Source organism: Tasmannia lanceolata, unplaced genomic scaffold, assembly GCF_043159265.1.
Source record: "Tasmannia lanceolata isolate RefF3 unplaced genomic scaffold, GAP_Taslan_0.1 ptg000008l, whole genome shotgun sequence".
In the NCBI taxonomy this organism is placed as follows: Eukaryota; Viridiplantae; Streptophyta; class Magnoliopsida; order Canellales; family Winteraceae; genus Tasmannia; species Tasmannia lanceolata.
Window position 1 is genome coordinate 11,457,248 of NW_027518685.1, and position 16,535 is coordinate 11,473,782.

Sequence of the window (16,535 nt, forward strand, 5' to 3'; positions counted from 1 at the left end):
CCACAACGGCAGGGGGAAACTGTCAAGCCTAGCAAGGTTTGTCCTCACAACCAATCCATGCACAAAGTGTGCAAGGACTCAAACCTAACCCGACTTTTCCCAACCCAAACCCAACAGGAGGAAATGACAACCCAACCTGATTAACCGAGCCCAAATCGGATTGAACCCGCTGCGTCTGGGTTGAGCCCGTCCCAAGTTGCACCCCTTTTCTCACGTCCTCCCACCCAACAACAACAAAAAACCCCACTTCCAAAACCCAATCTCACTCCCACTAATTTTCTATCTTAAACCACCGTAATCTTGTACACAATTACAGATTTTGCCCTAAATACCAACGACAAGTTAGTACTCCACCACCCGAGTATTAAAGAACTCCTTTTCCCGCCATTTCTATCCTTCCGCCCCAAAAAACCAAACACCATGGAAGCAGAAAATCCAGCTGAAAAAACCCTAATTTTTCTTCGAACCCGTCTCTGTGATCCCAATTTCCCCTTCACCCCTTCCTCCAATTCTCCAGATAGCAATTACAGGTCTCTCTCTCACCCCAAAATTCCTCTTTTTGTTTGTTTTCTTACTCATTTCGTTTAAGAAACCTTAAACCCTAGTTTCCAATTCCAGCAAGCTGAAGTTCATCATATCCAATTCAATCATCGAGGCCTGCAATAACTCAGTCCTTCTTCTCGGCCCCAGGGGATGCGGAAAAATCGCGGTATAAACATTTTTTTTTCTAGGGTTTGATCTATTGAATCCGTATAATCTGTATTACAATTTTGTATTGTTCATTGTTTATTTTTTGGGTTTAAAGGTATTGGAGATTGTTCTTAAAGATTTACTGGCCGAATACCCCGAAATGATAACTGTGGTATGTCTTTATTTAACAATTTTTTGAACGGATAATTCCTAACATTATCTTTATTTAACAATTTAGATAACAATGATCTTGTATCTCTGCGATTAACGGTGCTCTTGTTCTCTCACAATTCAATGAATTGCTTGGACTGGTTCATGGATTTGTGTGTAATAGAAATGTTAATAATATCTTTATACAATGAGTATTACATATCTTTGGACAATTCTGTGGGTAAAAAAAAGTACTGTTCGGCATTTATTTGTTTCAGGTCAGATTGAATGGGCTACTGCATAGCGATGACAATTGCGCTCTCAAGGTCAGATACATGATCTATTCCAATTCACAAATTTGATTTTGGTTGATTCTGATGTTATTGTTATGATTGAAGTGCAAAATGTGCTGTATATTGTTTAAATGCTTTGCTTGTTTGTTTATTCATCATTATTTTATGAATTTAGAGATTGCTACCTTGCATGGAGCTGAACTGGGGAATGCATTTTTGAAGTAATAGTATATGTGAAGTGTTGATAAGATGTAGTGGGAGAGGGTTCTCTTCACAAGATCAACCTTTCGATCTTGTGAAGAGACATGGATGAAAATTGGTCATCACAAGTTTTTCATGTTATTGGATAAAATGTTGTGACAATTCTCAGTTTTTCCGGAAAATTCTGCAAACTTGTGTTGTACCCATAGTTGACCATTCACCAATGGTTTGATTAGATAAGAAACTGGTTGGTTTGAGTTTCTTTTCTCGTCGATGGTCTTAATTTTTGTTCATTAGCCTTTGGGTTTATCTTTGAATGGTTTATATTATCAAACACTCCTTGAATTTATAGGTCTTTTTAGATTTGCACTCCTTGGGTTTTGCTTTTTCTAATGATATCCTTTTACCATTGCGTGATGGATTTGAGACTTTTACACTCAATTTTGGGGTGCTGACTGACTGGTTACGCTTTGAGTTATTGAGTCTTTTTTTTTTTTCTATTCAATGAGGAATACAAGTTGGAGGAGATAACATGATTTCAAGGAACTGCATTGGAGCATTGAAGGATTAAATTAAAAAAAAAAGTGGAAGGAAGTGCAAGCGTTCCAAGGCTGCTCTATTGGTACCCAACCGGGCCAACCAATCAGCTTTACTATTGGCGTATCTTAATACATGCTGAAATATTACTGCATGCCCCTCAATTCTATCAAGGATTTCTTCAATTGTGTCTGCATATCTCCCAGGGTTGTTAGAACTTAGAGCAATAACTCATCTAGTTGATGACATTTTTAGAGTCTCCTACTGCTACCTGATCCAGGTCAGCCACCTCTATCAAACATATTCCAGAAGAGCATGTACCTCCACCATTGTTGCATTTGTACACCCCCAAAGGCCCCGAAAATGCATGCTCGCGAAGAACACCTCCTGGAGGAGGTGGTGTTGATCTAGGGACCACCAATCTTCTTGAGTGAATCTCATTCCACTATCTTCTCAAAGTATTTTACCCAATTCCTTTGAAGTCCGTCAAAAGACAACCCCATCAATGCTTTTGATAAGAAAAATATTTGATGTTTGTTGTGTTATCTAGAGTACAAAGGTCACAATTTCATAATCCTTGGGCAATATGGCTGACAAAGTGATATAAACATTTTGTTTTACCAAAGTCCGTGGTTTAGGTAAGAAATTTGAACTTGTGGTCCGGAGAAGAAAAAAATTGCACTTGTCATTATCTTCCTGGGTTTTCACAATATACATGAGTGCCATGGAATAAAAATGAGAAATTATTGGACCTAAATGCATGAATCTGCCTTGAAACATATGAGTATGTTACACAAATACCCTTGCTTGTAAATTAATTAAGTACCACAACTTTTATAGTTTGTTCCACAAATCTTTTCAGTTTGTTGAATAAGATTATGAGGGGACAGATTTTCAATTTTCAACAACAACTGAAATGGCATTCATAGGCATAAATTTTATTGGAAAATCGACAAGCTGCATGGGGGATGAAATGTAGGGGGGAGAGATTCTATCACGATCATATTTTCTCAAATAAATGATGATTAATTTTCATGGAATACCATGTTTGAGGCAATTTGAATAGTGCTTCTGTTCTCGTAATGTAGCCATTAGGTGCCTGTTTTGAAGTTTATCTAAGATCTCACAAATTTACAAAAGGATTTCCTCATGGATCTGTCTCTTGGCACTATTGTTTTCCTCTTAGATTTATTGTTCGTTTGGCGTGATTTTTTTAACAGGAAATTGCAAGACAATTATGTTTGGAGCATCAACTTTTATTCTCGAAAAGGGTACCCTCTCACAAGCTACTTCATGCCATTATGTTCTTTTTTCAAGTGAATGAATCCTGCACTGCATTTCAGATCTATTAGAGTTTGAAGCTCTTAAACTCTTGGTTGTTATGTACTTCTGTAGGCTTCATTTGATGACAACTCTCAGTTTATCATAGCTATGTTGCGGTGGGTGCATCTTAACTTGGATCAATTTACTCTTTGTACTTTATGAAGCTTTAATATTTCTCTTAAAGTTTTTGGGTTGATATTATTTCTGGTTGGCATACTGTTTCTCTTTCTTGTGCCTTATTTATTTCCCCTTTCATCATTTGATCGATGCATTTCCGTCATGCATTTACCCTTTGTGATGGCCTTCTATTGTCAGAGAGTGTGGACTAGCTCATAAGACAATCATTTTCATACTGGATGAGTTTGACCTCTTCACTCAGGTTTGCCTTAATATACAATGTTATTCCCCGTGGTTTTCCTTCTCTTCTGTTTCTGAATACATATTGGTTTGTGAGCATTGTAGAGTGTTATTATTAGTCGTGCATATGTTGAACATAAAAGAATAAAGAACACCCAATTGCTCCTCCTACCATTCAAAAAAAAAAAAAAAAAAAAGCACACCCAAATGCTCCTCTTGTGTACTAATTTCTGTGAAAAAGTTTATCGGTATTATGATTTTATACTTACGTCGTTAGAAGTTATCAGTTTTTGCATTTTTTGCAGGGAAAGCAGCGGCTACTTTATAGCTTGCTAGATGCAATGCAGTCTCTAACTTCACAGGCAGTAGTAGTTGGTGTGAGCGGTCGCTTGGTATGTCTTTGACCTGTGCCTTCTTTCTAGTCTTATTTATAGCTTGCTAGATGCAATGGAGTCTCTAACTTCACAGACAGTATTCGTTGGTGTGTGCTGCTGCTGTATTTGGCTTTGACCTGTGCCTCCTTTCTAGTCTTATTTATGTTTATTAATTAACTCGGGCCATAAGATTCCATTTTGTGCATGCGACACACATATATTGAGAAAAAGATCCTTCATCAAAGAAAGAAAAATTACAGGAAAAGTGGAATAAAGGAAGGACCCAAATGTTCCTGATGCGTGGTAGTTGATGAAATTGAAAGCTTTTCTAGAGTAAAAAAAATCTATGCAATAATTCCATTTAGGAAATAACAGGGTGAAAAATAAAGAACAAACATGTCCCTCAATGATGATTAGCCAAATACATCAGTTGACTTCCTCAAACATACATATTCTGGACACAAAATTACTGAATAATGCCTGTTGCCGATATATGCGAATTGGATGGATTAAATATTTTTGAACTTTTATTTTTGGAGTTGTCTAAAGAAGCAGACACTAATGTGGTGCAGGATGCAGACCAGCTCTTAGAAAAGAGAGTTAGGTCTCGTTTTTCACATAGGAAGTTATTATTTCTTCCTCCTTCAACAGGAGATTTGCAAAGGTGAATTATTTCTATACTTGAACTGCTGAAAATTACCTTATGCTGGATTATTGGTCACTGTAATTCAATAATTCCTCGATCTACTTGGTCACTGGTATATGCAGATTACTGGAGCATATATTATATTTGCCGACAGACTCGAGTTTTCCTCGTAACTATGCCATTCAGTTCAATGATAATCTCTCTGTATCCATTTTTGTGGAGGTTTCTTTAACTGACTGACTTTGATAATTACTATTTACTTTCCTATGTAATGGTTGACAAAGGTCTCCATTTATTTGTTATTTTTTGTAAATCAAAACTATAAATATTTCATGTTCTGCATCATATCTAAGATGAATGTTTATCTTGTTGTCTATGCTTGTATAGGCTCCAATTCTCATTGAATTTGGCAATAGGACCTTGACATTTTACAGAATATATTAGGTGATAAGAGATTCACTGAAATTCTTAATTCATTGTCAAATGTTGACACCAGTGTCAGCCATCTATTGAGATTTCTGTAAGTTATCTTTTTCTATGCGAGCACCCATGGGAATTTTGATACTGCACGTTTATGTTTAATTTCTGGAAAACTAATCAGTAGGTAACCATGCTGGCAGATTTCAGGCTGTTTGTTATATGGATATGGAGTCTGGGTTTCTATCACTTGAGAACTTCAAGACTGCGATTTTGTGTATCCAAAGGCAACCTAAGCTTGAGAGTCTTCAAGGTTTGTGAACTTCAATGATGTTTTCACAACATCCTTCTAATGATGATTAAATGATTGTCCACTGTAGTTATGCCTGATCTAGTAAGTTACATTTGTATAATTTCACGGTTTACTGAGTAAGGTCACTGGGTTTAGAATCAACAAGGAATTTAAATCTGCCTAACCTGAAGCACAACATAATAAAAACCTTGTGTCTCTGTGATAATGTTTTGGTGTTTCATGAAACTAGTACTTTTCTTCAGGGATAAAGAGGATGATTACCTGATTTATTTATTTTTGAAATGGTAAAAGAGAATTTATTAGGAAAAAAAAACTGACAACAGTTTGGAGGATGTGGAAAAAAGAAAAAGCATTAGAACTACAAATCATAGTTTCAAAACTACTCCGCATCATCGTGGACTCCCCCGAGATGACTCCCTTTTACCATGGCCACGTTCCGCATTTTGCCCCGGCCACGTTCCACATTTTGCCCTACAGAGTCGGTAAAAACTTCTTTGACTCTCCCGAGTTATGACCACGTCAACCAAGTACTCAGCCATGTCAACTGAGTACTTGACCGCACCGTGCCGAGTCGACTAGGATTTTCTTTGGCCGCGTTTTGACTTGAAACACCGCTTCAAATGTCTAAAACCTCGTCTATGATCCCTGCTAGTAATATCCATGGGCCCAGAGAGATGTTCTTCGGCCATGAAATGATGTTGAATGGAACCAGATTTCTGATAAAGATTTGTAAACCAGTAAAGTATATGAAAATTTTCTACAACCATTATGGCTTTTACTATTTGCGTTATGATCAAATCTGAAGGGATGCAAACAACTGATGCCCCTATTGATATTGTTGATGACCAAGACAAAGTGAGATAAATCAGTGGCACCAGATTAGCACCTGCAAGTCTAGAAATATTAAATTTCTACAACATTGATCTGATACATGTGTATTTAGGAGTTGTTTTATTCCTGTTAACTCAGATAAAGTGTTTACAAATGGATGGAAGCGGTCATTGACATGTGAAGGGGTTGAAATGCCAACGGGCATACTATGCAAGAGTAAAATGCAAATGTTTAGCTTCTCTTTGATGTAACCACCATATATAAGGCATTTCTGTTTACAAAACCACGAGTCATTGCCTCATGGCTTCTGTGCAGATTTTCTTTGATGAATTCTTAGCTGCTACGGTTATGTTTCTCACAATGTCACTTAGTGTGTTCTGATATGCATAGGTCAGTGTCCATTACCTCAATCCAACTCGGAATGTTTTTGCGAGACAAAAGGGATACCAAAAGCTGAATGTTTGAACCACAGGAATATGAAAGTATTGAGAAATGGTTGTCAGAACTCGGAACTAGTTGTTCTCATCTTAGTCTATAATATTGTAGAAATTATTAATCTGGCTTTTCCTTGTTTGTTCTGGTCCTTCGATAAGATTTAGATAATTGGTTTCTCATTGCCGTAAAACTTATTCTGAACATTTCTTCTGAATTCTTGTATCTCTTCCTGGCTTCTAATTATCTTAGGAATTGTGATGACCTTGTCTCGTGGAAATTTCTATTACATAAACAATGGCATTCTATTATGTGAAACGATGATGCATATAGACTGATGCAGGACAATACCTAATTTAGGGAAAATCCTACACTCCTAATGGGATTAAGGCTTTAGGACAATTTAGGGCTTACGCGGAAAATTAAAAGAACACTTAACAACTTACCTAGGGCCGAACTAACTTTTAATTAATCTATGGGCAGCAGCAATAATGAGACTTAAATAGCATAAATAATTGTAAAGATTGTAATTAAGCATGAACTAAACCTTATACAAATCAATCAAAGTGATAAGGATTCGTAAGATGAATTGATAATAGAAATATTAGTCCAAAACTAGGCCTACACATGCAACCAATTAAAAGAACTAAAAGCTAATGCAAGTACCAATGAAATAGATGTCACACAAGCATGAAAATAATAATATCCAATGAAGAAAAATAAAGAACAATGTCCAGCAGCAATAAAAGGCTCAAAATGGTCCAGTTTTGGGTTGTAGGGGTATTTTGGTAATTTGCAGATCTGGAATTTTGGTTTAATACTGCCGTCCAAATCTTAGGTAAAGGTTTAAATAGGTAAAATACAAATACTTCTAGGGTTTAGGCTCTGATTTGGTGGTAGGTCTAGGCTATGGATCTTTAAAAAGTGTTTTCGGGCTCGAAAAAGGTGCAACTTTCAATAAGGCTCAAAAGGGATTTAAAGCTATGGTTCTTGGGTGTTTAGGCTGAGGTTTAATCATAAAAACAATCCTTCAAAGTCTCGAAACGAGATCTTGAAGAACGAGAGAGATCTATTGATTTTGGGTTTTTGTATTTTAGGTTTCAAGAACAAAGAAAAAAAAAGAAAATTAGATTTACTAACTTTCTTTGTGCTGATTTGATTGAAGAAATAGAAGATAATAGAGGAGAGGAGATGAGAGAAGATGGTTCCAAACCACTAAGAGGAAAAGAGAAGAAGAAGTCCAAGTCACAATAGCTCTCACAAAAGAAAATCTCAATTCTATTCAATATTCAAAAGCCTCTTACATTATTTTCATAAGATGTATGTATAAGAAAAAGAAACCCTAGAAGATAACCTAAAGTTAAGAATTAATCTCAACCATTCATCTAATCTAAAGCAAAGCTAAATAAAGATAAAAACTTACCAAAAATAATAATCCTGTAATTGACCTGTACCCCTTCCTAAAAACACTCATAACTTGCTCAAATCACATCCAAATCATGTGATCTTGGGCCCATTAGATAGGTAATTGAAAAACCTTTCTAATGATACAAAACACACACCAAACGGGTGGGGTTTGATGCTTAAAAAGTAGGCTACAAATAAAATGACGAAAATAGAAAGTAAATAATAATAAAAAAGGGCAATGTCCGTGGCCCATGCTAGAGTTTACGCCATCATTCTCGTCCACGTCTACGCTTGTAAACCTTGAATCCACGCCCATTGTTGATGTCCCCATCATTTCTCCCCGGCTTGGAAAAATTCACCTCCGGTGAATTAAACCGCTCGTACTGCTCCAACAAATCTGGATCAAGCTCCTGAAGCTCGTCAACTGTGATCCAGGAATCATTGATCTGTGGTCGTCCTCACCATCGAACTAGGAACTTTCTGACTCCGCCGGTGTGAGTGGAGACAATCTTCTCATCCAATATGTCTTCTACTACCTCTTTTCTTTTGTCAAATCTGGGTAATGGTGGGCTAAAAGAAGGGAGTACTGGGATGGGCGGTGATGAAACATATTTGGAATTTTCAACGACAAAAAAGGGTTCATGGTATGGTTCAAGGTCTTCAACATTGAAAGTATTACTAATTCCCATGTCAGGTGGTAAATCTAAAACATAGGCATTAGCACTAATTTTTTTAATTATTTTAAAGGTCTTGCGCCACGAGCATGTAGTTTGCTAACTACACGTTTACCATAACGTTCAGGCCTAATTCTTACCATTACCATATCACCTTCTTTAAATTCTTGTAACCTTCGGTGTACATCTGCATAAGATTTGTAAGATTCATTACTAATTATTATCTTTCTTCTTATTTCTGCATGTAAGTCTCGAATATGCTGTGCAAAAGACTCGGTAGACTCGGAAACTCTAGAACTGGCACTAGCTACAGCAGGAATAAGGTCAACGGTTTCCTAGGGGAATAGCCTGTGATAATCTGAAAAGGGGAAAGACCTGTACTACGGTTCACAGAACTATTATAGGCAAACTCAGCTTGAGGTAGAACTCTATCCCAACTAGAAAGGTGGTCACCAACAAGACACCTAAGGAGATTCCCTAGACTCCCATTAATGACCTCTGTCTAACCACCTGTTTGTGGGTGGTACGCACTAGAAAATTTCAACTCGGTTCCCATCATACTCCACAAGGTTCTCTAGAAGTGATTGGTGAACTTAACATCACGATCAGACACAATTGTCTTTGGGAGACCACGGTGTTTCATAACCTCAGAAAAGAATATCGAGCAAGGGCAGAAGCATCAGATGTTTTAGAACATGAGATAAAATGGGCCATTTTCGAGAACCTATCTAGCACTACAAATTTTGAATCATGTCTTCTTTGAGTGCTTGGAAGGCCTAAAACAAAATCCATACTCACATCCTCCCATGGGGCATATGGTACTAGCAATGGAGTATACAATCCCGTATTTTGTTTATGCATCTTGGCTGTTTGATAAGTTCGACAATGGCTAACAATCCTAGCAACATCTCTCTTTAATCCAGGCCAATAAAACCTATCTTCAACCAATGATATGGTCTTTTCTCGACCAAAGTGTCCTGCAGTTCCTCTAGCATGTAATTCACATACCATAAAATCGCGTACGGAGGTACGAGGCAGACACAAGTTAGTTCCCTTGAACAAATAACCATCCCGCATTAAATAATCAGAACGTAAATCGGAATGTCCATCGTTCAAGCTAGCATGCACTACTCCAAAGTCTGGGCATTTGACATATTCATCTTTTATCTTGTCAAACCCAATGACTTCTACACTCATGGAATTCAATAAGTTCTTAACATGACTCCACGCTTGAAATTCACATGACGCATTGATCTTCTGGAAGGCTTTAGAAGTCATGAGAAGTGTGACATGACTGAGGGCATCTGCAGTTGTATTCTCAACACCTGGATGATGTTTGAGGACAAAAGTGTACTCTTGCAGATACTCTACCCATCTCGCATGTATTGGTTTCAATTTCTTCTGCGAGGTAAGATATCTGAGTGCTTGATGGTCGGAGTATAACACAAACTCTTGTGGTAGATAGTGTCTCCAATGGTGCAAAGCCTAGACTACTGCATAAAATTCTTTCTCATAAGTGGTATACTTTTGCCTAGCCTCATTAAGTTTTTCACTAAAATAGGCAACTGGGTGTCCCTCTTGACTTAGAACATTGCCAATCCCGACACTTGAGGCATCACATGCAGCCTCAAATACCTTAGAAAAGTCTGCATGCTCTAGCAATGCCTCATTAGTCACTAGACTCTCTCGCTCTATATCGTCCATCTCTGATTTTGCCATCATGGACTCCTTATCTGACATAAGCTCGGCTTAACATCGATAATGGTCTCATCAACATTAGCATCTGACTCCTCAATAGTGTTAGCAACTTCCTTCTCCCCTTCTTGAGAGATAATATCATCAACAAGTGGTACGGCTTGAATCTCGTTACTAACGACTTGTAACTGTCGACTGCGAGCTTCACGATCCATTCTGCCAAGTCATATCTCTTCGCGGAGAAGATTCAGTTCTACCATATTGTCTCGAATGAATTGAGCTAACTCATCATTAGATATTGGATTGCTAGAAGTCATCGTGTGGTAATCTTTACCACTTCTTGTGGGCATGCAAATGAAAACTAGACACTAATTTGGACACTAACACCCTACCCTAAAGGTTTCCTACGACTAACTCTAGGCTCTGATACCAAGTTGATGCAGGACAATACCTAATTTAGGGAAAATCCTACACTCCTAATGAGATTAAGGCTTTAGGAAAATCCTACGCGCAAAAATTAAAAGAACACTTAACAACTTCCCTAGGGCCAAATTAACTTCTAATTAATCTATGGGCAGCAGCAATAATGAGACTTAAATAGCATAAATAATTGTAAAGAATGTAATTAAGCATGAACTAAACCTTATACAAATCAATCAAAGTGATAAGGATTCGTAAGATGAATTGATAATAGAAATATTAGTCCAAAACTAGGCCTACGCATGCAACCAATTAAAAGAACTAAAAGCTAATGCGAGTACCAATGAAATAGATGTCACACAAGCATGAAAATAATAATATCCAATGAAGAAAAATAAAGAATAATGTCCAGTAGCAGTAAAAGGCTCAAAACGGTCCAGTTTTGGGTTGTAGGGGTATTTTGGTAATTTGCAGATCGGGAATTTTGGTTTAATACTGCTGTCCAAATTACCAAAACGCCCTTTTGGCCTAAATAGAGCTAATTTTACCCCGTTTTGCTACTGCCCGTAAAATAATCACGTGTTAATTCAGCCCTATGTTAATCTTTTAAGTGTTTTCTAGTATTCCATGTTAGCCCTAAATATTTCCTAAACCTTTATCCCGTTAGGAGTGTAGGATCTTCCCTATTCTAGGTATTGACCTGCATCATAGAGAACACGGTTCTCCTAGATATAGTCCAATGCCTCTAATGATTTAAACTGAATTTTGGTGACATATGCAGAATTTCTACAAATTTTCAGACAGTCATGCATTCATCCGTAATAACAAATTGATATTAGAATATAGAGAAGCCTTTGGAAGTAATTTGTTGCAGTTTATTCGCACAAGAAATATTGGCTGTAAATGCTAACTTTTATGGGGAAATTCTTATGTGTATATGAGACTTGTTCAAGCAGATGCCTCCATTTTAGAGCTCTATATACTGGTGTGCATGAACAGACTGGAGGTTAAAGAGCAAAACTCATACAATTTCAATTCCATAATGAAAGGTAGTTGTTGTGTGGCACTTTGTACCATGATTATTGCTTGAGATATTGAACTGCTGGGTTTCATGATTGGTTGTCATTTCTGGCAGAGTACAAAGCTGTACATGATGCTTATCAAACCTCAGACTATTACGCGCGTAATGTTTGCCTACGGGTGTGCACAATAGTCCTCTGTTATACATGATACATTCCTCCCCATCTCTGCACTCACGATATTTTAACAATGGTTGGTTATTTTTTCAGGCCTTTGAACACCTTTTGGAGCGTGAATTGATCAGTTTTGCTGATAACAGGGCACAGAGTCAGTCTATTGAATTTCGCCCTGTGAAACTTCTGATATCACCTCAAGAGCTATATCAGGGCTTGAAATCAAACCGTTTTTGTCCTGTACGTTACTTCAGAAAGATTGTTATGTATAACTCACAACTTTTTAAGCACAATGCATGCTACCACCTGTATTCCTATCTAAATATGAATCACGAACCAGAAGTATTTTATTTTATCAGAGCCTACTAAGAGCTGCTTGAGATATTGTTCATGTTTTTATACAATTGGTAGCCAATGATTATTGAAGAAGTTTAGGAATTCCAGTTTTAATTGTTCAAAATTTTAAGGTTTTTCCATTGATTCCTACGGGCTTGGATTATCTGTCACTAGTAAATTAACACGATGGACATTTTCTCATCTAGGCTATTCTTCAGAAATTACTCGATCGTGAAACTTACAAATGATGGGATGCTGATCGTGTGTTAGTCGGATGGTTGCTGGATGGTTAGCTGACTTGTAAGTCTCTGATGAGAGGCTATGATCTGCCTCAACCAAAGAAAAAGCAATGGAAAGCTGGTGCCAATTGTATGTATTTATCGATTCCTCCTAACACATTCCATTTGTTTTCTGAATAATTTCAATATATGACCCTGCTGTCTTTCTTGTGTTAGTTTTCTTGATTGATATGAGCAATACGCTTTGAAAACAAGTCTAATTTATAATACAAATGACATGTACACCCTGTGTGCCGGTGCCCCACTGCGTATTAGGTTTTACTGTGCATTCTTCTACATGTTCTCTTTTGACTTTCCTGCTGTACAAACAAGTCCACCCTTCATGCAACCTGCCTTTTTTCTTGGTCTTTTGCTCTATTCAAACAAAAAACTTCCTGTTCAAGTTTTTTTGGTAGTGTGAAACAAGTCAACAACCAGTTACTCCAAAAGCTTAAGCTCCTAGAGAAGACTTTATTTAATCTTTTATACTTTAACACTCCCCCTCACGTGTGGCCCCTCTTTTTAGGGTTGGCCTACATGTGGCACATGTGGCCCCTCTTTTGGGTTTGGTCATTGCATCTGGATTTTTGCTATCAAGGAGGTTTGAACTCAGTACCTTTGGCTCTGATACCATGTGAAACAACCAATTACTCCACAAGCTGAAGCTATTGGAGAAGGTGTTATTTATTCTTTTATACTTTAACAGGTAGGAAAGCTGGGATTGAACCTGCGGCCTCAAGGTTGAGAAACTAAGTCTCAACCGTTGAGCTACAGGCTCAACCCCATTCCTGTTCAAGTTAGTTTTTCTTGGTTTATGCATTAGGCAGTGCTGCATTTGAAGCTCTGTAGGTCAATAAGAAGCCGCCAATATGTTCTGTAAGTGGCCCCATAGGAAAAAAAAAAAGACATTTTATATGGTGAATGCGCATGTAGATCGGTGTAGGCGGTACCGCCCTTGATATTTGATCCAACAGCAGCGCACTTTTTAAGGTGCTGTTGCTGGATCAAATATCAAGAGCGGTACTTCTGTCGTACCGTCTACACCAATCTACATGCGCATTCACCATATAATTTCTCTTTATTTCCTATTTTTGATTCCTTATAATTGGGAATTGAATTCCTATTAGCATTTTGGGCATGAATAGTACAAGTAGGGTAGCAAATTTTCAGTTATTCATTCAAAGATGCCGTGCTGTTATTTGATCCAAAACCCAAAAGTCATTCTGAAAATGAGGGTGGGCCAGACAGTTTTTTGAATGGAAATTAACTCAGATAGAAAGAAAGGGCTTAAAGGTAAAACATAACTTATCTTCAGAGTTACAAAACGAAAAACAGCTTCTACGTAGTCTGTCAGTCATCTATGTTTACAAGATACTGATATGAGTCTTTTGCAAGGTAGAACCATATTGGAGATACCATTCATAAAAATCTAAGTTCATGTAGTTACGTGGATATTATGTATGTGGGTGGTTCCTTCTGTGCAAGTTTAGTAACTATCTAAATATTGGCAATTTATGTCACAAATTTTTAGGCTTTTGGATATTTAAAGCCACATGCTAACATGCATATATGTGCATATCAAAGTGAACTTTTCATGTCCAATTGTATGTACCTCACAATTGATCCTAATAGCTAAATTTTTTATTGTAATTTCATAATTTCTTTTTCTTATATTATTTAATTGTCCTACTTCCACATAACAGAATCATTTTTTGCTGAATATGTACTTTCATCCCTAATTTGCATATGAATACAGATTCACTCACAGGCAATACCATTTAAAGAATTAAAAAGAAAAAAGAAAGAAAAAGGAGATGATTTCATGTAAAGTATATACTGTTGCTAATCATTTCTACTTTTGTCACCGCGTGCATCGTATGGGCCCTTGAAGCTGCTCATAAGTTTGGCATTAGGATAATTCCAGGTGTTGAAATTAGTACAAAATTTTCTCCTAGGTAATCTTTTCTATCTTAGCTGCTCTAACCATGTACATTATCTCCTTTTCTTTATTATTGATATCTTTACAATTAAAAAAAAAAAACATAAAATGTCTTCTGTACAAATGACTTCCACCATCATACATGTTCAATCACTTCATCACGTTCTTTTTACGTGGGATTTATTTATGTTCGTACTTGCTAAGATAATATCTAAACCTTCATTTATTCTAACATAACTTGCTCTTCTTTTTTTATGACAGGGATATCAACACTTGTGCTGTAGCAGCCATCCAATTGATTTGTCAAACTGCATCTGTGCCAGCTTTCCCTCATCCGTTGGCATTGAAAAATCCTATGGAATTTTTTGGTCTGCCATATCACTGTGTATCAATCTGTCACACTTTATAGTTCACTACAGGAACATGTTACCCTTTTCATGAAGGGGGTGTGGTAGTGTTGTGGTTAGAACTTAGAACAATGTTGGAGACATGCCTCTGTGGCAAATTGCCCTGGCTCAGTACTTGTGAGCAGGAAATGTTGGATGACTCACAGTCGGTGTCTTTGGTACAGACAAAAATGTCAATGCATCATCTCATAGGGTTGTTAGTTATGCCTTTCATCACAGGTAATTTATTGGTGATGATATTATTCATCTTGACCAATTTCCAGGAATGATATGACTATATGAGTATGGCTTTCTTAGATGGATTTTTCTTTTTTTAATAATCTCAGCCATTGAATGGCTGAGCTGAGATTAGAAAATGGTTTTTCAGATAGAATAATCTGAGCTATGAGTGGGAAAATGATGTGCTGATTTTGGCAGACACACTTAGTCAGGGGGGAGGTGAAACAACCTCTTTATTTATGCATTTCACTGGTTGTTAGCTGACATAAGGAATACTGAAGAAAAACATGGTGTATTAGCTCTATAATGAATACATTTTGTTTTTAAAAACTGTTTGAATGCATCTTTTTATAAATCATTTACATTTTCTCTATCATTCCGTCTTCCGTGTTCCGTGTTCTGTGCATCGCACCGAACTTAAACACAACCTACCACGGAACTAACAACTCCCTTAATAAAATAAAATTTTGAATCTTTGATATAATGTGCAGAATCTGTAGGTGTGGAAGACAATATAAGCAATGATTAAGAAAATCTAAATGTTTAAAACGACTAGAACTAGTTAAAACATATCTTTAGAACATATGCTCTTGAGATTCTACTATATAAATAACAGAAATGTTTGATAGGAGAACCCAAAAATAAATAACAAGTATTCAAATTGTCTTAATCTTCTTATTTTATTATAATCTTGTTCGATCATGCGTCCAACCGAGAAATACAAAGACTTCATGTTAGAACGTCCAATCAACCGACAACTCTCCTACTACCATTTTGGTTACATCATCATCAATTCTTCACCTCTATCGCCATGCACGAAGGTAATTATAGAAAGATCTACACCGTTCATATGTTGGGCTCTACTGTGGATGCGCGATTTTATCAAGCTACACACTAACTGAATTTTCTTTGAATCTGGCCCATGGCCCAATTACAGCAAGACCCTTTATATGGACGGTATAGATCTTCTGACCATACAGCCATGTGCAAGGCTGTGATGACACGAAAACCCGGCCGGGTTTGTTACTATAAATCCCAGAGTTCCTGTTTGGATTGTAAGAATTTTCTGGAAAAGTTTGGAAAAGAAAAACTTTTCCAATTTTTTTTTTTTTTGCTTTTCCATTGAGCCACAGCAGTTTAAGTTTTATTAAGAGGGACCTTCAACTTAATTATAATGACAACTTTCTAAGTAAGTCATAGATACATCTATCTCATAATCATGAGGCCATGTTCTGCACCCTTTATTTTTGTTTCATGTAATATTAGATTGCCAAGTGGTGAAGAGAAGGATAGGGAGAATGGGAGAGAGAGAGAGAGAGAAAAAGTCAGGAAAGAAAAAAAAAAAAAAAAGATGGTGCAGGAATGAATTTTTTTTTCCATGGAATATATTATCAAGCTGTGGC

General features: G+C 36.9%; 1 protein-coding gene across 2 annotated transcripts; it reads left to right on the top strand.

Annotated features, from left to right (window-relative positions):
• The first annotated feature begins 335 nt into the window (after positions 1-335).
• Positions 336-15,462, top strand: ORC4 (origin recognition complex subunit 4). 2 transcript variants are annotated; one of them, XM_077387871.1, is made up of 18 exons: positions 336-530; positions 619-709; positions 806-862; positions 1,119-1,166; positions 3,092-3,142; positions 3,267-3,310; positions 3,510-3,573; positions 3,857-3,943; positions 4,498-4,589; positions 4,694-4,775; positions 5,006-5,091; positions 5,192-5,301; positions 11,717-11,809; positions 11,896-11,960; positions 12,050-12,193; positions 12,496-12,658; positions 14,459-14,522; positions 14,768-15,462. In XM_077387871.1, the coding sequence occupies exons 1-16, from the start codon at positions 421-423 to the stop codon at positions 12,535-12,537; spliced, it is 1,266 nt and encodes a 421-aa protein (XP_077243986.1). In that variant the 5' UTR covers positions 336-420; the 3' UTR covers positions 12,538-12,658; positions 14,459-14,522; positions 14,768-15,462. The 2 variants fall into 2 exon arrangements, with proteins under 2 accessions (XP_077243986.1, XP_077243985.1); XM_077387870.1 differs by lacking the exon at positions 14,459-14,522.
• The last annotated feature ends 1,073 nt before the right edge of the window (positions 15,463-16,535 follow it).